At 32.9% G+C, this 24,731-nt stretch overlaps 1 protein-coding gene across 1 annotated transcript in view; it reads right to left on the bottom strand.

The window, feature by feature from the left end:
• Positions 1-24,731, bottom strand: part of LOC140447554 (chitotriosidase-1-like) — a 35,864-nt gene that overhangs the window by 1,294 nt on the left and 9,839 nt on the right. The window contains exons 4-7 of the mRNA XM_072540271.1: positions 22,269-22,528; positions 16,574-16,661; positions 9,342-9,527; positions 6,793-6,909 (exon numbers count right to left, since the gene is read on the bottom strand). Of these exons, the coding sequence (XP_072396372.1) occupies positions 6,793-6,909; positions 9,342-9,527; positions 16,574-16,661; positions 22,269-22,528 (651 nt within the window). The remainder of the gene's footprint in view (positions 1-6,792; positions 6,910-9,341; positions 9,528-16,573; positions 16,662-22,268; positions 22,529-24,731) is intronic.

The raw sequence follows: 24,731 nt of genomic DNA, 5'->3' as shown, positions 1-24,731 counted from the left end.
ATATATGAAACTGTATATAAATTTTCGTTACTTTTTAATATCTGTAACGACTTGTTACTTTAACTATCAATAGCCGGTATATTATACCCGTTACTTTCGGAACTTTTAAGAGTAAATCCCCTCACAGCAAACAAATATTTAAAACTAACAAAGTGAAATATTAAATCCTTTTTCTGGTTTCTGAACCATCGTTCTGCCAATTTCTTTTCATTTATATTAAAAATAGTATATTTTCTTTTTATTACAGTTGTAGTACCTAATAAAGTAATAAAAGAGTGTAATATCAAAGAAACCCGGCACGCCTCTTTGGTGTTTACATTTCACGGAAAGATTACCCAAATGTCTGTCATTATATTTATTTATAGTAGCGTTTGTGTAAAAATTTTTGTTATTTTCGGATTAAATTTCACAATAAATTGTACGTCTATCTGAACATCTATTAACTGAAATAATTTTAGTTTAGATGTCAGACTAGTAGATCCTTTTTATTGGAATAATGATTAGACCAATTTACCTTCATACTTCTACTTACTTACTTACTTCATAATCCAACACAGTCGTATATTCGTGGAATACCCTATAATTAGACTCATTTCATGCCTAATTTTATCTTTCAAGTCCTGTAAGTTTTGGGGTCTATTGACATAAACTTTTGAATTTATGTAACCCCACAGGAAAAAGTCTAGAGGTGTTAGATCTGACGACCTTGCTGGCCACTCTATAAAACCACGTCTTCCGATCCACCTCCTGGGAAAGCAATGATTTAAAAATTGACGTACTTCACGTGCGTAATGCGAAGGGGCTCCATCTTGTTGAAACCAGATATTTTCGGTAGGTAAATTTGGATTATTGGCATTTGGATACATGTTAGCAAGGAAAGGTATAAGTTGATTTCTCAAAAAAGTTAAATAACATTCTCCTGTTAGATTTTCTTCAAAGAAAAAAGGGCCAGTGATTCTGTCATTAAAGATCCCTACCCATACATTTACTTTCTTAGGAGATTGCGTGTGTGACTCAGTCATCCAATGTTTGTTTTCTTGACTCCAATATCTGCAATTTTGACGATTCACGGTACCATGTAGAGATGGCGGTTTTTGACAAAACACCGGTTTTCGGTTATACCGGTTTTTTTGCTTACGGTTTAACCTGGCGGTTACAACCGGCCAAAAAAAAACGGTTTTTGCAAAAACCGGTTTATTGGATTTTTTAATCCAATAGGTTACAAGTTTGCACTTTCAGTTTGCTTCTGTATTTATAAAATAAAATAAAATTTAAATTATGATTTTGTTTGGAATAATTACTTGAGAATAATAATTATGATTGGGATCCAAAATAATACCTAACCTAATCCTAATTAACGTAAAAAATTATTAACCGGTTTTTACTTTAAAAACAAAAAACCGGTTATAACCGGGACAAAAAAACAACCGATAAAACCGGTTATTGCGAAGTAAAAAAACCGGTTTTCGGTTAAAACCGGTAGGTTTTTCCCATCCATAGTACCATGTATAAAAAATGTGGCTTTATCGAAAAAAAAAAGGATTTAATTGATGAAATGTGGATTGCGGATACATAAATCCTGCATAATTTCAGAAAATTGAAGTCGGCGATCAGAATCGTCGTCGTTTAATTCCCGATGTCGTTGAATTTTGTAGGGATGGTATTTTTCTTTTTTTAAAATACGTACTTAATACCGATCGTTGGGAAACTCCAGCATATTCACCAATCTGAGTTGAACTACTGTGAGGATTGTCATGTACATTTAATAAAATATCAAGTTTCACATTGTCTTCTATTTTAGGACGCTCAGTGTTTTAAATATGTTTAAGGTGCCCAGTTTCTCCAAATTTTCGGACTATTTTACTTACTGTTGATTTGATGATGGGTCTGTCTGGATATTTTGCGTTGAATAAATTGCATTCTGTGTCCTTTTTTTATCTCCGCATCTACTAAGAATTAATATATCTATGCGTTGTGTTTCATTTAAGTAAGCCATAATTTAGTATTCAAAAGTAAAAATTACAATTCACAAAATCGAAACATTTACGTCAATAAATATTACAAGTAACTATGCCACTATCACTTGCTTGAATTAACATTTTTGACAAAAAGTTTCAGTATTTATGTATTTATTTATTTTTCAGTATTTACTTCAGAAAGTCATGGCATGAAGCGATGGATGGCATTTCAAACATTTAATTTAAAATAATTGTTATGCATAATTTGGTTACTTTAAAGTAAATTATAAATTAAATCATTAGTTTTAATTTAGTTGAATTTAAATAAAAAAATTAATTAAATAGAGAATTAAATTCTTATTCAAATGATGCGTCGCATTATACCAATTTCTAATTAAAAAAATTAACGGTTATGTCACTACACCCACACCGGTGACGTCATCTCTACTACATATATGGTCTAAGATGGGTATTTTATAACAAAAATCGATCTGTTTCGGGATTTACCTCAAAACTTGACGGTTCTCGAAACAATGATAATATTCCATAATTTAGCCGTTCACTGTATGTCTTTTAATAATATTTTTTTAATCTATGTGTATCATCTGCTGTTTACATATATATCTTGTCTAAACATATTGTGCTATAGTCTCCATTGTCCCAGGGATATTTGCATCTAAACTACTTTTTATTCTCAAAATACAAACATCAGTAAATGGAATTTACTAATGTTTGTATTTTGAGAACGATTTCCGAAATGGAAATTGAAACGTCAATATACTTACTTTAACCTTTAATTGTGGCTTATTCCCATTTCAATAGTAATTACTTTAAAATGTCACAAGAAAACAGCTTTAGAATAATTACACCTATTTAAAACGTGATTGTTTTTAATTAACCTTTTTAACTTTGCTATTTGTATAGTTTGGTTTATGCCCATTTTGTTACTAAGTTATTATTGGTATTTCTCTATTAACTTTTACGTAGCTGAACATTTTTTCTTCTTTTTCTTCTTGTCGTAGCACTACAACCCGGGGTGGGTTTTGGCTGACTGCACAACTTGCTTCCATCTTGAACGGTCGTCCATAATAGTTGGGTCAGTGGGTAGCCCCATTGTTCTTAGACCTGACCATATAAATTGTCTCTCCATCATATTCCTGAAAGTCCTAAGGGACTTCTTCCTGTATGAGCTTCCTCCCATATTAACTTGGCAAGGCGGTTATTAGCGAGTCTATGGACAAGGCCAGCCCATCTTATTAGACGTTAGGATTTAATCTCTTGGACTATATCGCTCGCTCTATAGATCTGCTTGACCTTAGCATTTGTTCTCATTCGGTATTGGTTGCTATTATTGTCGTGATAAGGCACAAAGATTCTTCTGAGGATTTTGCTCTCAAAACATCTAAGTTTCCTTTCAGTTTCTTTGGCCAGTATCCGCGTCTTACACCCATACATGAGCACCGGTCTAATCACCGTTTTATATATATTAATCTTTGATGTGCGTGTTAGGATTTTAGGTTTAATAGTATTGTGGACTTAACTTAACTTAAAAGAATTTGTGACAAATTTCATTCCCTTTAACGAACGTATGATGCTACTTCAGCTGAAAGCCAAACCTCTAAACATAAATCTAATCCAAGTGTGTGCTCCATCATCTGATAGCAATGATGCTGAGGTCGAAAAATTCTACGCGGACTTAGAACTGTTAACAAAAAACATAAAGAAGCAGGAGGTAAAAATAATTATGGGCGACTTTAATGCTAAAGTCGGTCGAGGAAAAACTGGAAATATAGTAGGAAATTTTGGGTTAGGTAAAAGAAACGAAAAAGGAGACAGACTAGTCCAGTACTGCCAGGAGAAAGAATTAGTCATAACAAATACATACTACGACCTACCCTTACGAAGATTATACACGTGGACTTCTCCAAAAGATAACACCAACAATATAATCAGAAACCAAATAGATTTTATAACGATTAACAAAAAGTTTCGTAATGGAGTACAAAGTGTAAAAACCTATCCAAGCGCAGATGCAGATACGGATCATAATCTATTACTAGTAAACGTCAACATTAAACTCAGGAAACCGGAGAAAAAAGTTAAAACCACCAAAATTAACATCAAAAACCTAAAAGACGACAACTGCCAACAGCAACTAAACGCAGAGATAAATAAATTAACTGAAGGAAGCGTTGAATGGGCAGATATGAAAAAAGCCATACTAAAAGCGGGAAAGGAGGTCCTAGGCGAAGAAGAGAAAACCACTAAAAAAGACTGGATGTCACCGGAAATAGTTGAGCTAATAAATGAAAAAAGAAAATACAAAAATAAAGACGAAAATAAATATAAAACCATCAAGAATAAAATCAAATATGAAATCAGAAAGGCTAAGGAGGAATGGATGAACAAAGAATGCCAGGAATTGGAAGAACTCAGCAACAAACATGACACCTCAAACTTACATAAAAAAATGAAAGAACTTACAGGTAACACCAGACAAAGAAGAACACTCATAACAAGAGATAATAATGGAGAAATACTTACTGAAGAGAGCAAAATAAAGGAAGTATGGGAACAATATATAATCCATCTGTTCCATGACGAGAGAGAAAATGAACAAGATATAGGTGAAGAAAAACAATACCTAAAAATTTTACCCTCAGAAGTAAAGAATGCCCTACAGAATGCAAAACAAGGAAAAGCACCGGGTCCTGATCAAATTCCAGTTGAACTGTTAAAAGCCTTAGATGACGGTAATATAAAGAGACTCACCCGAATTCTCAACCACATATATGTAGAGGGCAACATCCCGGAAGAATGGCTTAAATCGATATTTTTATCTCTACCAAAAAACAACAATCCCAAATCATGTAATGACTATAGATTGATAAGCCTAATCTGCCGCCCTTTAAAGATTCTCTTGAAAATTGTTCAAAACCGAATTTATAAGAAATGTGAGGAGCAGATAGATGAAACTCAGTTTGGCTTCAGAGGAGGCATGGGTACAAGAGAAGCATTATTTGCGTTGACGGTACTCTTGCAGAAATGTCGGGAATATAACAAGAGTACATATGTATGCTTCATAGACTTTAGGAAGGCCGAGTGGAGCATATGAAGTTAATAGATGAATTAAAAAACATCAATTTAGACAAAAAAGACATTGAGTTTATTAAGGCTATATACTGGAACCAGAAAGCAGTAGTAAAGGTGAACGATATAGAAACAAATAATATACCGATTGCGAGAGGGGTTAGGCAAGGATGCGTCTTGTCTCCGACGCTTTTCAACGTGTACTCACAGGTCATATTCAAAAAAGCCTTATGGGAAAGAAAAGAGGGATATAGCGGAGAATGTTAAGAATTCCATGGACTGCCAGGGTCACCAATGAGGAAGTGCTGAGAAGGATGAGTCGAGACAAAAAATTGTTGAGAACGATAAAAGTACGCAAGACTGCATACCTTGGACACATACTAAGAAATAATAAATATAGTCTTCTGCAGGTCATCATGCAGGGTAGAGTCGATGGCAAAAAGGGAATAGGTAGAAAGAGGAAGTCATAGCTGCGAAATATTCGAGACTGGACAAACATGACTGTAGACGAATTATTCCACGTTGCAAAAGACAGAGAAGCTTTTAAAAATGTGGTCGCCAACCACCGTTAATGGGGACGGCATAGGAAGAAGAAGAAGAGTATTGTGGAGGCTGTACCTACATCTATTTGCTGCCTGAATTTTTCTTTTAATCTATTCCGCGATATCGTTATCTGCAGTGATTGTTGCTCCGAGATGTTTAAAACTCTCCACTCTTTCAAAGTTATATGGGTCTATTGTAACATTTTGCCCTATTCTATCTCGTCCCTTTTGTCTGTATGCTGTACGCACATGTATTTGGTTTTCTCTTCGTTTACCGTTAAACCAGTTTTCTTTGCCTCTACCTCCAAATTATTAAAAGTCTCCTTCACATTGGTGACTGTGTTTCCCACAATGTCAATATAATCTGCCTATACTAGTTGTAAATTTTGCTGAACTTTTCACCATATTTATAAGAAAAAAAAAATTTAATTCATAGCAATTATTTATTACCCGCTCCTAATCTTTCGTTCTTTTGGGAAATAATAATAACGTAATTTTGAGATGAATATAGAGCAATTATAAAAGGTAAAAGAGTTTGTTTGTCGTTCTTTTTGACTATATATGTATTTTGGTTTTAGAGAGAGGTTTAGCATATTTGTCATATTTTTAGTTTATTTCTTAAACAAGTCTTCTCATACGTCAAGTGTCGAGTTTTCCTCGTCCCCCAAAAAATAACAAGGTGGCGCCCTTTAAGTTTCCCTTTCTTTTTGTAACAAATTCTTGTTAACTCCATTGGTACGTTTAAACTGTTTTTTTTTTGTGAAGGGGAATTTACTTGCACCTGAAATTCTTATTTCTCTTTTAATCCCTACTATCCCTTCCAAATGGTTATATATTACAACATTAAATGCCAAGGTATATCAATTTGTTAACCAAGTAACACCATTTTTTTTTAATGTTATTAGCATCTTTCAGATTGGAATAAGAATAACGATTTGTATTTATTATTTCTGGTTGGCGCGAGTTTATATCACTAACTTAATTTAGAGATATCGTCTAAAGTATAAAAGTAGACTGCTAGAGACAACTGCGCTTAGATGACATAGATCATCAAAAGAAGAGTAAATAATTTGTTCACTTTCTTCATTATAACCATTGCAGTAAACCCTGTTAATAAAATATTCAGAACCTAATACGGACGAACAAAACTGATATGTTTTGATTTGTTAAGTGTTTATAAGATATTTTTGTATGTTACTTACTTTCGTCTTTACGGTCGTAGGTGTATCAAACGTAAACCAGTACTTATCAAAGCTAAAATAATTTGTATCGTCAACGGTTGTAGCTACCTCAGTGGGATCATTCATCAAAGATTTTACCTAAAATAAGTCAAAGTTATTCTTAAAATATTGCCAACTATAATGCTTCCATAATATTATAATATATATTGACAGTTGCGTTTGCGTTTAATTTGAGTCTCTTACTATTTTGTACACATGTTTCAGGGTCTACCCATCACCAGAGAGACTTGTAATGAGACTGGATCCAAATCAAAACGCACCATCTAGTATAGCAATTATTGAAAAATAATTATTAAAGTATGCATTTAGCGACCCCTGACGAGAAAAGATCAAGCGAATATTAATATCGATTAAAGTAAACTGTATACCCAACATTTATAAATAATATTCCTAGCATCGCTCAGAATGGCTTGATTAAGCTTGGGTATACGGCTCACGTATATAATAGTATTACATAGCTAAAGAGAAAGGTTTTTAACAATCTTTAGCTTTGTGAGTATCACATGTATTTTATTGACCAGGAATTAGAGATAACATAATCGTATTGAAAGACGTTTTAAATTTGACAAGTGATTTTATATAATTTTGGAGCGCTGATTCCAAATCTGCAAACCAATTTTTTCTGTCACGTAAGATGTTTTCGCAAATTAAAAAATAAAAAAAAAAACACTAAATGTGCTTATAAATACATTTATTAATATATTTTAAAAATAAGAGTAATGCTCAAAATAAAGAAAACTACATATTTTGTATACACAACTTAATGAAATTTTTTTCTTTTTGTCAAAAAACTGCGTTTGATAGAAATTTTTCTATAAATTTTGTCAGGCTTATCACATTGTAGCATCCAACAGTAGTCTGCCTTCATGGATACGCTCCATTTACCCTGATAACGTCTTTGCATCTGCTTAATGTCTTGGTAGAAACGTTTCTCTTGGTCTTCGCTAACAGCTCCAAGATTTCCTGGAAACTGGTCTAGATGAGCGAATTAAAAATGTACTTTTAAACTCATATTGCATCCTAGAATAAGAAAACTTTGTAACATTTGTGTGACAATGTTTTCATAGTCTGGAACTTTCTTATTTTCCAAGAACTTTTTTGATAACTTCTTTGAAGTCCACGCTTTCTTTTCGATAAGCGTCATAGAATTTTGAAAGTTTTCGTCTCTGCATGAAAATCTAATGTCGGGACCAACAAAACCTCCTTCTTTTATATTTGCATCGGAAAACTTCTGAAATTTTGAACTAATATATTTTTAAAACATTCTCCGTTTTGGTCAATAGCTTTAACAAACTGTTTCATCAAACCTAATTTTATATGCAGAGAGGGCAATAAAATTCTTGCACGATCAACTAAGGCTTTGTGTTTTATGTTTTTACTTCCTGGCGTAAGGTTTTCTTTTGTAGGCCATTCTTTTTGGGTCCAATGTTTATCTCGTACTCGGCTGTTTCATTCACAAATGAAGCAATATGAACTTCATATAACCAGCAAATTTTTATCATGAAGTCTAGAGGCTAGAAGTTCTGAGGCATCTTTGAGAAGATTTAAGTCTCTTATTAAATCATTTAATTCCATTTGATTAAATAGTTGTGGTCCTTCTTCTGATCCAAAAGTAACGTCGGGATCTGTGGACTCAATGCAGACTGTTCCGAATCAGACAATAACACATTCTCTAACTCCTTTGGTGGAATAGGCATGGACGCATCAGGGCCATGAGAAATAGGTCTAATAGCTTAAAATACTTTTTTTATTTTTACAATTAAATCTCTTTAAATCGCAGGAGCAAAAGTAGCAATTATCAGAATGGTTTTGTGGCTCACACCACACCATGGGAACTCCAAAACTTAATGACTTGTTTCTTCCTTTTGTCCAACTTCTTAAAGCTTCTACACAAACTTTACATACAATATGTGGCGCCAAAGATTTGTCTTGTTCTCCCATTTTCACTCCAAAATGATACGCATTACAAACAGATAAGGTTATGTTATGTCTTTGTTTTGCAACCACAAAACTGACACAAATATATAACAAAAGCAGTCTGCATTTTTAACAAAATGTCTCCTTTTCATAGCTCGAAAAAAGAATAGAATAACAAATAAATAGCACTAATTCGAAACACAGCGATAAACCTTATTTACCACTGTTTTCGACACAATTCAGAATTTTATTAAAATATTTTTGGACAACTGTTTGTGCTATATATATTTACACTAATATCCGTTTTTCCAATTTTATATATAACCTTTTCGTATAATCAAGGAATTTTTATAAGATCTCGATTTGCGAAACATTGGAAGGTGTTAGAAAAAAACTAATGTCAGTTTTGGATTCAGGTGGTCAAAATTATCTAACAAAGCATGTTTATTTTAAAACATTAAATTCATTGTTGGCCTGTTTATTGTACCAGTACCACAGCGTATATTCCATAACGTTGTATTTGTACACAAATACTCTAAAAGAAACCATCTAAGCTTTGAAGTATATATATAAATATATATAGGACTAATTACCTCGTAATATGCCAACAATCCTGCTTCCTGAGTGTACTCTCCTGGGTCTCCCTCTCCTGTGACTGGAGCACCTATACCTGTATTTTCTTTATCCGCTAATATAAAAGTTTTAGCATAGGCTGGAATGCCAAGGAAAAGCTTTTTCGATGGTAGCCCTGCTTGCAACCAACGCGCAATAGTTTCTTTCTAGAAGAAGCAATACCAAAGTATTTATTAAGGGAAAAGTTGTAAATTGTTGTTTGAAAGTAAGTTATAACCGCGGAGCTGATCACGAAATTTACTGCACTTCACATTACCTTCCGAACGTACATGCATAATATTTATAGTTGTAAGTGAGTAAGTGGACAGTGCATATCAATGATAGGAATTTTAAATACGAGTATTATAAATACGATTCGGTCCCACAAACCGACGTTATAGTTTCCGTTGCATTTTGAGGTAAGAATAATTTGTTTGAATAGTTTAATGTTTAAAGTACTGATGTATATTATATTTTAGGGCATACTTTTATAATAAATTACAAGAGAAAAAAATAATGGCGGCTTCATGGGAAAATTTTAATTGATTTGAAGACAGATTTTTAGATGATAATAATGTAAGGTTGATAGACGACCATATTATATAGACTCATATAAATCTGATCTATTCTTAAAGAATTTTTAGTCAAACAAGCTGCAAGAATAACCCTTCTTATTGGTAAAGATGGAACTACTAGGTGGCGATAATATCCTGCGTCAGCACGAAATGTTCAAACACGCGCTGAAATCCATTTTGTCATCCATTGACCTGGACCTAAGGGAAATATAAGGTATAAAATTAAAGCTTCAGAAATATGGGAATGCTTGTTTTTTTCCAAAATATTGGAAACACTTTGTTACACTAACAAATTTATAGAAATACAAGCCCAATTTTGCTCCCCAGAATCACACTTATGGTCGATGTACGTACTGCAGCTCTAAAAAAAAGTCGAAAAACAAGATGTTGTGGCACAAACTATAAAAATTATTTATGTCCAGAGCATCTGACGGGATTATGTAGGCATTGTTATGATAATTATGATGCTCAAAATTGGGAATCATAGTTTTAGTAATTAGTTTGGATTTCGAGGGTAAAATTTTATTTACCTTATTTAATAACATGCAAGTAACTGCTTTATGTTTTAGTACAACCAGAATTTTTTATTTGTTATATTTATTTTGATTATGTTTAAAGCTTGTTCATAAAAATAACGTTTTTTTAGTACCTTCTTAGAATTGTTAAAACAACAACAAAAAAAATATAAATTTCATATATTTGTATGGAGAATAAGGTACACAATTATATCATTACAAATATTTGTTACCTAGAGGTAAATTTTTATTATCTTTTTTAATTTTAGAAAAAGTCGGTTTGTAAAACCGACGGTATCAAAAATTTTAAATTTTATCACGTTATCTGCAGAAGGTTAACAAAAACTGTGGGTTATTTCCAATAAAAATAGTAAATTGTAATTTCGCATTTAAAATCACCTTGTATATTAACCCTCCATCACTCACGCCGTTAAAAAAAATTTAACAATTTTATAAATTTCGCCATAAGTTTCGAAATATTGCTTCTTTTGGGTTCTGCAACCAGGGATACTCTTAATGAAGACTCATATAAGACTATGTTAAATAATGGTGGGAGTACCTATTATTTTCTAGCTGACAGCAATAATTGTTAGTTCAAATCTAACACCCGAGCGATCACGTTCGTCGAAGCGTTAGAAAAATTCTAACTACGCGTGTCTTGATTTTTAGAGAACTTAATTAAGAAAAGTTATAAAATTATCATAAAAGGTAAGATTTTTAGTGAAATACCTAGATTGTTGAACATCCCTTATTATAAGCGCTATTTTGGTTTATTGCAGGTAAATATGGACAAGAAAATGGAAAACCAGTTACTAAAATGGTATGAAAAGATATGGTAATGTTCATTCTGAAAACAGTATCCTCAATACATCTTCTAAACTGTCTACACAAGATCTACCCAGTAATTCTGAAGATGCCATGAAAGAAAGCGGCCAAGATGATGGTTATCCAAGATTTAATGGCAAAGATAAAACACCATGGTTGAAACATGAGAAACACACTGCCAAAAGTAAGACAAAAGCTTGTAATATTGTTACGAACTTACCTGGGGTAAAAGAGAAAGCAAAAGGCGCCAAAATCAGAATACTAGAATGCTGGAAATTGTTTTTCTCGGATGCTATGATCAATAATATTGTAAAATATACAAATCAAAAACTGGATATGATGAGAGTGTTTTTTACTTGTCCTGCTGCTGAGTACGAGGAAGTGCTAGTATCTAGCGGACTTTTGTTCCTTGTTGGGGTAAAGAGAGCGCAACATTTAACACTAGAAGCACCAGAGCGGTCATTTTGACTGCTTTTCATTTTTGACACTCTGTATTACCTATTCATAAAAGTTTTAGAAACTTGATAACTTATGACTTTTTCTAGATCTATTTGAAGATTATAAGTTCTCTTTTACAGGTACTTAGCGTAATTACTTTTTAAGATATGGTAACGTATACCTAAAACTACCATATAGCAGTCATTTTGACTGCTTTCTATTTTCGGCCCTCATTAGTCTAGAGTATTACTCATTCATATTTATTTTACAAAATTTATGATTTGGGACTTTATTATTTACTTGAGGATTATAATTTCTCTTTTACAGGTACTTAGTATAATTACATTTTGAATATATTTATGTTGATGTCTACCTCGAAAAATGCGGTCCTAATGACGAGGTAGTCTAATTTTTGTTCTACTTTTCTGGGAAGTTTTTACTTATTTTATGTATAAAATACATCGAAAATATTTGTTATTATGTAGTGTAAGTATACTCTTTGCAATTGCATGTTCAATCTGTATTTTGATTAATTTTACATTGTGATTTTTATTATTTCTGCTGTTATCATGTCTCGCCGATATTTGACTTAGCAGGAGCTATTAGAGTGTCTACAGAATTTGTCAGAAGATAAATCTGTAGCAGAGTTATCTGATGAAAATGTATCCGATAATGAAGTTGACGAGTATGTGCCTAATACAGTTGATCAAGGACATTCATCGGGCAGTGATTCTGAAGGTGAAGTTGAGATTGAGGTGATGCCCAGTACTTCTGCTTCAACTTCGAATGCAGACTTCAATACATCTTCAGAAATTCAGAAATGATTACCAACCAGGTAAGAGAAATTCGCAGAAGCAATTTAGAGAATTCTTTCATAGATACCATAGGATGGGAGTTACTTGACAATAATGCTAGTACACCAGGTAAGCAACTATATTATATTAGTAGCTTCTATTTATGTGTTCACTTAGGTGTATGATATTTTTGAGCATATTCTTCTTGATGTCACGAATATTGGCGATAATCATGGCAATATTTACCTTATCTGCAGGATGTTCTTCTTCCTGGACCCCGTTTTCCAAATATTTTTCCTTGCAGGATGGCTTGTAGAAGGGCGCATCTAGATTCATTTCGCACAATGTTTTCGAAATATTTTAACTTTTGAAATTTGATAGTGGTCCACGGGATTTGAAGTGTTCTCCGATTTAGCCACAGCTCGAATGCTTTCAATTTTCTGCATATATCTTCGTCAAGGTCAATTATTCAACACCATAAAAAAGAACAGAGAAGACGTAGCATCGCAGCATCCTTACTTTTATACCAAGAGAGAGGTTATGACTCTTGAAGAAGGCCCCCATCTGGTTGAAGGTGGATCTAACTTTTCCGATGTGCGCTCTTATTTCTTGGTTGTTGTTCCATTCTTTATTTATTACGGTGCCATTTATTTAAATAAATAAATAAATGAGTATATACCTGCATACTAATTTATCTCGTTCATTTTAGGAAGGCGTACCAGTCAAAATGTTCTAAAGGAAGCTGCCGGACCAACCCCTCATGCTAAGAGAAGCATTATTAGAGATTCTGTAGCTAGTGCATGGCGGCTGTTGATTGATGAATGCACACTCTGTAACATAAAATCATGTACTGTTGCTGAAGGTAGAAGAAAACTCAAAGATGAAAATTGGCAAATTTCTATTGAAGAAATCGAAGCATCTATATCCTTACCGTATGCTAGGGGAGCTTATATGGCACATAATGTTAGCATAAAGATGCTGTGGTCTGGTACATGGGGTCCAAAATTTTTTCAAGAGACGATGTCTAGAAACAAATTTACACAAATAATGAGTTTTATCCGTTTTGATATGAGAAATACCAGGTCTGAGCGATTATCATTAGATAAATTTGCACTTGCGTCGGGAATATGGAACCCATTTATAGAGAATTGTATATTATGTTATACACCTGGCAAAAATATAACTATCGACGAACAGCTTTTTTCCACGAAGGCAAGATGCCGCTTTACCCAGTACATGGCGAATAAACCCGATAAGTTTGGAATTAAATTCTGGCTTGCAGCTGATGTCGAGTCCAAATATTTGTTGAACGGATTTCCTTACCTAGGGAAAGATGAACAACGACCAGCCAATCAACTTCTGGGGAAACATGTTGTTAGCCGTCTAATGAAACCATTTATAAATAAAGGAAAAAATGTCACGACGGATAATTTCTTTACGTCCATAAAGTTGGTTACGAAAGAAGGCTACCAGCATTGTTTAAACAATCAACCGAACAAGAAAGGATATTCCACCGTCAGTAAAAAATGAAAAGATGGAATTGTACAAAACAAAAATTTTCAAACACGAAGGCTTGACGCTAACGGCGTACCAGGGAAAAGTCAACAAAATGTTCTGGTGCTGAGTTCTTTACACTCGAATGATATTAAAATGGGCACAGATTAAAAGAAAAAACCGGAAACCATCATCTTCTACAACCAGACAAAATACGGAGTAGACGTTGTAGATCAGATGGCTAGACTGTATTCAACCAAATCTGCTTCAAGAAGATGGCCGTTGCAAGTTTTTTTTTAATATTTTAGATATGGCAGGAATAAATGCTTGGGTTCTGTATAAGAAAGTTACGGACAGTCAAATATCTAGGCAAGATTTTTTACTTCAGTTAGCAGAAGAATTGCGAGAAGATCACATGACTAAGGGCAGGACAACATCAACGGATACAAATCCAAGAGGTACAAAAAAACCACCAAATAATAAACGTAAGCAGTGTCAAACAGGAAATTGCAACAAAAATAAAACATTTGAAATTTGTCATATATGTAAAAAATTTGTGTGTGGGTCAGGTACAAGCAAAATTGAAAAATTTTTCTACTGCAAAAATTGTACTTAAATAATTAAATAATTTATTTAAATATATTAAATATGTCTTTTATTATTAGTTATTAACTCAATATAGGTTTTTATCAAATAAAAAAGAATACAAAAACGGCTGGCAATAGAAAATTCTAATATCCGTCATTTTGACCGCCGGTGGTGCTTCTAGGTATGCACAAATGCTGGTGCTTCTAGTGTTAAATACTGATGAACTCTGGAAATTAGATGGCACAGCTCCAGATATTTTTGCAGCTACTATGTCCAAGAAAAGATTTCACCAAATAATTTAAGTTGTAAGATTGGACGACGCCACGAAGAGGCAAGAAAATTCAGCAGTTGATAATCTGGCACCCATTTGAGAACATTTGAGAACGCTAGAACATTTTTCACACAAAATCTCGAAATTTACCCCGAAAAACAACCTAAAGGACCATATCAACTACCCAACGATGCATCTAGTGTAGTAAAAATACTTTTACGACCCATAAGTGGAACCGGTCGAAATGTAACTACGGATAATTGCTTTTCTTCTGTACCCTTAGCCAACTCTTTATTGAACAATCGTTACTTGACAACGATAGGTACTTTGCGTGAAAACAAACAATGAATTCCCCTGTTGAGTTGACTAACATAAAAGAAAGACCTTTATGTAGTAGCATGTTTGCATATGGTGACGATAGAATCAAGTGTGTACGTGTATCATATGTGCCAAAAAAAGAATATAATACTACTTTAAACACTACACAGCGATGGTTTTATTGATGAAAACACCAAAGAGCATTTATCATAAAGCCAGAGATTATTACCGATTACAAAATCACAGAAGGCGGAGTGAATGTTGTTGATAAAATGAAGGCAGAATACTCGGTGACTCGATTTAGCAATCGCTCTGCGTTTACTGTTTTTTGAAGCCTACTAAAAATTTAAACTATAACAGCTAAATAATTCACAACAATAACACTAATATTGTAAGATCTCGAAGAATATTCACCAATATTCCAAATCTGCTTTTCAGTTAAGACTCAGGATTCAAAATATAACCAGAGAAAAACCATCAGTTTCTCAAGGGGCAACTCCAACTATAAAACCAAGATGTCCTTTTTGCCCTGTAAGGAAAAACAGGTTTATCCAACAATATTGTACTAACTGTAAGTTACCGATATGTAAAGAGTACACTGGTTTAACAAATTTTACTTTCCACCACTGCCTAGAAGAGGAAGAAATCTAATTTTATGCGTAATGCGTACATTTTCTTTGGAATAAATCCCCTTATTTGTTTTGTTTTACGGTAATGTGTATATTTTTTTAGTTTACCTAGTTTTTTGCAGTTTTGTTTTAATAAAATATAAGTTTATCGTTTTTTGTGAGTTAATAGCCAATAAACCAATCAGTACTAATGACTCATTTATTTGACCTATACTTATAGATAAAATCTAACACGCGAGTAATGGAGTAATTTTTTGAGGTGAGAGTGATGGAGGGTTAAATAATATTCTATTCAAAAAATATTAAGTTTGATTAATATAGACAATAATAACAATCTTATGTACTACGCAAAGTGTAGATATAGGGTGTCAAATCGGAAAATCGGATAGTTTTGAAATAAAATTGGTCATATCTCGTAAAATACTCGGTATAAGGTAGCCTAATCTTATATTGGAGTAATTCTTCAGAACCGTTATATCAAAATAATATCGTAATATAGAGGATTTTATATTTTAACTAAGAAAGTTTTAACAAACTTCTGGTATAACCGAAAGTAGTAGAAGGCTCCACAAATTTTAGAATAATTAGGCATATCTAAAAAAATCCATATAAGTCTAAATTTCTAGATAATAATATATATATATATATATATATATATATATATATATATATATATATATATATATATATATATATCATGTTTCTGTAAAACGTCTAATCAGAACTCAAAAAGAATAACCTTATATAACGAGAAATATCTACTTACTATTTTTGACAATGGAGAAGAGAGTCCAGTAACATTTGAGTTTGATGTCACATAGTCGTAAGCCATCACATTGACGTTATCTACCAAACTAAAAATTAAGAATTAAAAAGCCTTTTATTAAAACTTACATTAGTATAATAATATTAGTTAACACCTGAAGCGCCACCATACTTTGAAAATTGTTGGTCTCTGGGACCAATTTCTTTTGTAATAGTATCTGTTTGCTAAGGTTTTTTATAATCTATTTGAATAATATTTTTGGGTATCTGTCTTTTTTTTTGTAAATTTTGAAAGATTTTTTCGTAGCTTAAGATTTGTGCCAAGTGGCCCAAAGAATTTATATTGCTTTTACAGGGCCATGTGGTATATACGTAAGAAAACATTTTTTTGACAATTAAAAGAAAATGTTTGTATATTATGATTTGCTTTTAAAGCAAAAAAAAAAGCTTTGGCTCTTAAAGTATGAACTCTCTACTATGTTATAATCTTTAACTTTTCTTCTTCTGAATTTTTTTTCCTTAAAATTTCCTTCGTTTTGAAACACGCAGAAAAAACATGTATAAAGGGAGTGCCTAATGATATGTTGTAGTGTCCATTAACGTATGTTCGGATATATAATAACTTTACGAAATGATGTGGATAACGTTGACAGTACATTCCGTAAAGCTTTGTAAAATTCAGATTACATGGTAAATACAAACTAGTTGATCGTCCTCAGTACTACAAACTCATAATTGTAGTGGATCAATCTACCTTTTGTTGTATCTGCCCCTTTTCTCTCTCTTGGTATTTCACTCCAGATAACAAACATACACAAACAATATAAAGGGAGTGCCTAATGATATGTTGTAGTGTCCATTAACGTATGTTCGGATATATAATAACTTTACGAAATAATGTGGATAACGTTGACAGTACATTCCGTAAAGCTTTGTAAAATTCAGATTACATGGTAAATACAAACTAGTTGATCGTCCTCAGTACTACAAACTCATAATTGTAGTGGATCAATCTACCTTTTGTTGTATCTGCCCCTTTTCTCTCTCTTGGTATTTCACTCCGGATAACAAACATTCTTACAACACGCTCTATTCTTTCAGAACTTAAATGAGTTATTGCAAAAAATGTTTTTTTGTTTACTCTTAAAAGTCCACACTCTACTGTAGGAACAAAATATTTAATTGAAATTCCATGTAGGTTTGGACTTGATCGCTTGGGATTTGACCTTTACAACATTTCAGCAAAAAAAATTTTTTATTTAATTTTATCAGTGGTTACATACATATTATTATGGAACTGCTGAATCTCTCGCATCTTTAAATCTTTACAGCAATACACTTTTTTCGTATGCTTACAGGTGGGAAACTCGGGTAAATTCTTAGTTTTATGCCTTAAAATATTGACAATAAGTCCCGAACCTTTCTCGTTAACTGTAGACACCTCTTACCCATTAAGTTTTACTACATTTTGTTTCCATCGTTTTGTTTTTTTTTGTGATAAAAACCTGATGTTTTTAGCACTAAAATAACAAACAGTGCACCCGGTCGCATATGCGCCTTCATAATGGCGTATAATGGCGTAATTGATATGTGACGTGACGTGTGACTCAATGTAAGTGATTGACCAGTTGCAATTACACAGATATCCAACTGGAATAAGTTCACAAATACAAATTTTTTGCATTTGACTCAAGATTTCCAATGTCTATTTCTTAGCAAATATCTTATTTTGCAGCTGAATTTCTACATCAGCAGATAGCTACAACATGTCACAAATAACTGTCAGCTGAAACTCAAGTTTTACAATTTTTGCAAATACAGAGTTTTGCATCTAGTGTACTCATGTACAATGTGGAATGTTCAATTTAGGAAAAATTGACAAATCCTGTAAAGAAAGTTAAATATTTCGCTATGGTAATAGTTTTGGACAATAGTAGACTATATTAAAAATTGTTTACATACAAGTAAATTGCTTGATTTCAAATTTATAATTGTACAGAGTGATAAGGTTGCTATGAAATTAATAAAAAAATGTTATTATCTTTTAACCTCCTATAACATTGCAAAACCTTGTTTATTAAAAACGATAACATTAAAAAAACTTCAAAAATGTCCACCCTGTTAATATGGGTAGCTCTGTCTATTTAAATTATTTTCCATACGGTCTTATCCATGCTCCAACTTTTACCTAAATAATTTTTTCGTATCTATTACGAATAATTATTAATTGGACTTTTTCACACTAATGCCGCAACCTATATTTATGGTTTATAAACGATTATAATTAACTTTTGTATAGTTTAAAGACAGAAATATTTAAAAATAAAACTTCTCAGTTCGGTTCTGCTAGCGATAAAATATACCACGTTATCAGCTGCCTCGAAATATAATTGTTTTAATTAGTAAAAATAAACCATAATTTAATATTTTATATCTTTACTACAAATTTAATTGCATTATTTAGTGCTCAGAATTTTATCCCAAGTGTCTAACTATTCATTTTGTATTATTTTTATAAAAACAACAAAATAACCTTCAAATAATACATACCTAAAGAGATAAGAAAAATTCCAGTTGTGCCTTGATCGGTTTTTGAACCGGCCACAGGACCGGCTCAATTCTGATCAGGAAAATAAATAAAACGAATTCAAACATTAATAATTCTACACACAACGTCACATAACACTCTTACGTAGATGATGCAAATGATATTTTGATAAATAAAACGAATTCAAACATTAATAATTCTACACACAACTTCACTTAACACTCTTACTTAGATGATGTAAATGATAATTTTTAACTTTTAAACATCCTACAAAAGAACAAGCTACAATTACCTTCCGCATTGAAGGTATACCAATTCATGATAATGTTGGTGCAGTTGGATCACTAGTTAGTCCAATTAATGTACTTTTTGCCTCTACAATTACTATTGACAGGATAAGCATATACTTTTCCTCCAAAAACACTCCCGATTTACTTTTTTATATATTATAAAGATATTGAAATAAATGGATGTCAAATCATACTTAAAATATTAACAAACAAGATTGAATTTTGAGCTGGTCAAGAATACTTTTGCATATACCACATTAATACTGTGAAGGTAATAATAGAACAATCTATTGAATGAAACACACGCCTATACATGGTTTTTGTTGACTTCGAGCGTGTCTTTGACAGCTTATCTCATGCTGCTTTATGGAAAATTTTAGAGCTGAGAAACATCCCGCATAAAATAATTTCCATTATAAAGTCACTGTACACTAAAGCGAAATGCAGCGTGACACACAATGAAATCAACAACGACGAATTTGACTTACTTACTGTAGTCGGACAGGGATGTGTACTTTTTCCGTTTCTTTTCAACATAACAGTAGACTATGTTCTCTCTAAACTAGATTTCGACACAAGAGGGATACCATGGACGTTAACCACACGCCTAAACGATCTGGAATACGAAGACGATATTTGCCTGTTAGAATAAAGGTTCCAAGATGTGGCTGATCAATTGGAAACACTTTCCACTGAAGCCAATAAAGTAGGTTTGAAAATCAATATTAATAAAACCAAATCCATGAGAGTAAGTGCAAAAAACAACGCACTATATACTATCAACAGTATGCAGATTGAAAATGTGGAAAACTTTACGTATCTTGAAAGTGTCATAACAGAAAGCGGAAGTACAGAGGACGATATTCGTATGAGAATACGAAAAGCTCAACAAGCATTCAGCATGCTTAACCCTGTTTGGAGATCTGGCGAGTATAGTACAAGGACAAAGATCCGCATATTCCAGTCAAATTCTGTTCTGTACAAAGTCTGTTCTACTCTACGGATATGAAACCTGTAAAGTGACAAAAAACCTTACAGATAAGCAGGTCTTTATAAATGTCTACGACGAATTGTTCGTATTTTCTGTTCTGTTCGTAACATCATCAGAAACGAAGATCTACTACACCTGACCGAACAAAAAAAAAGAAGACAACAAATAAAGGCCAGAAAGTGGGGTTGGATTGATCATAAAATAATTCCAGTATTGCAAAGTCTGCTCCTAGAGTCTGAAGAAGAAAAAGCGGTCGCCCAATACAAACTTGGAGAAGATCCATTATTGCCGAGATAAAATGTCAAGGAAAGTCTTGGAATGAGGTGAAGGAGTGAAGCAAAATAGAACCCGATGGCGCGTTTTCACTAAAGCTCTATGCTCGACGTAAGAGTTCAAGGGCCTTATATATATATATATATATATATATATATATATATATATATATATATATATATATATATATATATATATATATAAATATATATATATAATATATAAGCACAGGGAAGTCACAAAACTGATAAATACGGTAACTTACTGAAAAACCTTATTTATTGTTCTGATTTATTTATTACTTAATACAGGAGATTTAACTGAATTTAATTTTTATAACGGTTTATTTTCTGCCATCGGTATATCCTCATGCAATATGCAGTCAATCACTCTCAACTACATTGTCATCGAACACTTTAAATTCGTTATATAATAGTGACCACTTCCAGTTTCTATAATATTAGATCGCATTCACCCCCTTGATTTCCCAATCTATCAGTTTAATGCATTTGAAATCGATAAAAACTTGAAAATTTTTATTTATGCATCGATATAAACTATGATATTACGACTTTAAATAAACTACTATGGAAGCAGCATTAAAAAATATAAAAAAGACAAAATCCTGTAAAAGGCAACCTGATCCTTGGAAGAATAATGAAATTGCACTACAAACATTGTCATTTTGTAAACATTTTAATATACATAAAAAACATAATACAGACGAAAACTTACTCAACTTTAAAAAACTTAGAGCTTAATCAAGATACCTTATGAAAATAGCAAAAAAGATACTTAAAAAAGTTACGTATCATCAATAAATTTATCAACTCCCTCAGAGGTTATATGGTTTAAAATTCGTAAACTTACTTGTAAGTTTACTTTAATTTTTAATTAATTAATTGTAATAAAGCTATTCGTGAAACTTAAGCTGGAGTTTACCAAGAAAATTTTAGACGATCTGTTAAATGCTGCCTTAACTCTTCAAGAACTAGAATTGTTCATTGTAAACTCTAAAAACACATCTGAACATGATGCGATGATATCTCACCAATATTCATAAGACACCTATCTTTCACAGCAAGAATAATATTGTTAAATTTATTCAACATGTTTTTTAAAACATAAATTTCCAAAATTTGGGTCACAGGCAATAACTTTTCCCATTATTAAATCCAATAAGGTCTGGAGTTGTAAACCGTTAGCAACATTGTAAGTCGTTTTTGTATTTTGGTATTATTATTTCTATTTGTAACTGTTTACGGTGAAATAATAATAAATATGCAATGTTTCTCCTTAAACCAAGAGTAGTATTATTTTCTTATAGAGAAAAATAAAAACTGGATGAGAGTGGCGCAAGACAGACGATGCTGGAAATATGAGAGGGAGACCTTTGTTCAGCAGTGGACTTTCAAGGCTGGATGATGAATCGAACTCTTGTGTACGTTACTCCACTAATAACCGTGCGTAGTTAATGTAAATTGTATGTTTCTAAATAAAAAAAATTCTCATTTCTTACCGTCTCTAATTAATAATTTCTTACTTAATTTACTATAATATAACATTACTATGATAGAATAATATAACAACTTACTCAGCTAATTTTGGTACAAGATATGCTGTATTAATCAAGTCTACATCTATGGAAACAGCAATTGAGAGTTTTAGTTCGTACTTTTTAAACCTACTCTTTAGATCCTGTAAAAGAGAAATGAAATTTTCTCCATCTTCTTTAATACCACCTCTTGTAGTGGGATACTCCCAATCGATGTCAACTCCGTCAAATCCGTAGAAGGCTAAAAATGCTAGGACACTGTCTGCAAAACTTTGACGTAGTTGTTGTGAATCTGCCATCTAAAATATAACTGTATTATAATAACATATCTAAAATTAGACTGGATAAAATCCCAAAAATTTCCATTAACGTCGGACCGGTACTCGACCCATATCGTTTAGTTATAATATGTAATAGGTTACTCTTTGTAAATGTATTTACCAATACAGGCACATATGGCCCATATAAGGTTGAATGGCATACATTTCAGTTATAATTCATTCAAACGAATTCATCTTTAGTTTGTCAATATTATTGAATCTAGTGACTATATACTTTTGATTTATTGTATATCTACAAAAGTAAATCCAGCCGAGTAAGGTTTAAATAATATATTGATTTTGAAATAATTCTTTCAAACAATTGGGAAAGGCCGCATTATAATGGGGAGTGGCTTCGTCCGGTTAATACCACAAATCTTTATGTGGATGTTCGGATTAATATTTTGAACTAGCACAATTAATTATTATGGTACTTTTTCCAGCATCAACAAGTCTAAATATTTTGCACTTTTCGTGAGATTTTCGTTTACGAAAATTGGGCTGATAATCTTTACTGCAATACATTAATCTTATAAGAGAATTGGGTATGGGATTGCGTCATTCAGTGAGATTTTTTTGTTTCCAGTTGTGTTGCCCAAATGCAAGAATAAGGCGAGACTAACACAGTCTTGGTCTTGGCCTTGCGCCAATACACCTGGTCTTGGTTTTGGTCTCGGCATTGCGTTTCCGGTCTTGGTCTTGATCTTGCAGCAAGATTCTTGCAAGTCTCGGCGTTATCCATTAGCCTATTGCTATTTATTAAATGTTACTTTAGGTCTTAGAACAACGTAACAGAGTAGGTACATTTTAAGCTTAAATTAACATAGCCATAATAAAGACCAACCAATTAACTACTCGTTACTTTATATTTTTTACTATCCAACACCCTAAGTACCGAATACCAAACCGAGAATTACATATCGTTACTCCGTTTTGTTACTTTAAATATTTCGGTATTTTGTTTACACGGCAGCCGGCATTAACTGTTTCTGTTATTAATTTATCTCCTTACTGGGGTGTAGAGCTAGTTTGCGTCCATAGTAGAATACTACACGTGTACCCTGGGTAACGCTAAATAAACTAGCAAATACTGGCGGTCAGATAATTTCAGGATATCCTAACCAAAAACACATTGCAAACAATGCCATTTAACGTTATCAGAAGGCGAATTAACAATAATACAAATGGCCCTTCTCAGGACCCAACGACTAGAAAACTCGGACCTATGATCTGAGTATTATTTTTTTATCTTAAATGTAGAAAGCATATGCTATTCAAAGAGCCTGTACTTATTAAAATTTCTGTTCTACAACAGAATGAGTCCAAAGCTACTTGAATCAATACCGGTTGATTAGGCAGGTTTCCAACCGAAAAAAAGCGGCGCAAATCAGGTTCTTCCACTTACCACATTTATTAAGGCAGGGTTCCAGAGAAAACTTAAAACTGCAGCCGCATTCATAGACCTAAAAGCGGCCTACGATACAGTTTGGAGAGAAAGCATACAAGCTCCTCCGTATAATCTCCTGTAAATCCACCGCTCGAATAATCAACAGCATGCTAGCCGACCGAACAATTCAAGTAGTCACGGGAACCGACATCAGCACCCCAAGAAAACTGAAGAAGTGACTAACTCAGGGGTCTCTCCTAGCTCCTCTTCTCTTTAGCCTGTACATCGCTGATATACCAAAAACCAGATCAAGGAAGTTTGGTTACGTCGATTACTGGGTCCTTGCAACAAGGTGTAAGTCATTTGAATAAAGAGAAGAAATTTTCACGGAGGACTTACACACTTCTTCTTCTTCTAGTTCCATGACCGTTATCGACCCAGCTTATTTTCAGTAGTCGTCTGTAAACCCACATCTCAAAGGCTGTCAAGCGTCTAAAGATAGCCTCAGTTAAAGTCCACGCTTCCACTCCATACAGCAGGACAGAAAAGATGTATCAAAATGTCATTCGAACTCTAAGGTCAATGCTAAGATCGTGACTGCAAAGTACGTTTCTCATTTTTACAAAGGCAGTTCGGGCTTGTACTTACACACAGTGGGAAAGCATTGCCGTAAATCGAGGCTCCAACCAAATGCTACCAAAACAGAGGTTTCCAGCTTTCACCTAAATAACAAGCTTGCAGGAAGAACACTCAATATCCAATTCGAAAACACCATACTCGCCTACAATAAAATAC

The sequence above is a fragment of the Diabrotica undecimpunctata genome, chromosome 1 (genome assembly GCF_040954645.1).
Source record: "Diabrotica undecimpunctata isolate CICGRU chromosome 1, icDiaUnde3, whole genome shotgun sequence".
NCBI lineage: Eukaryota > Metazoa > Arthropoda > Insecta > Coleoptera > Chrysomelidae > Diabrotica > Diabrotica undecimpunctata.
Note: the sequence above shows the minus strand (reverse complement) of the source record. Positions and strands in the feature narration are given on the sequence as shown.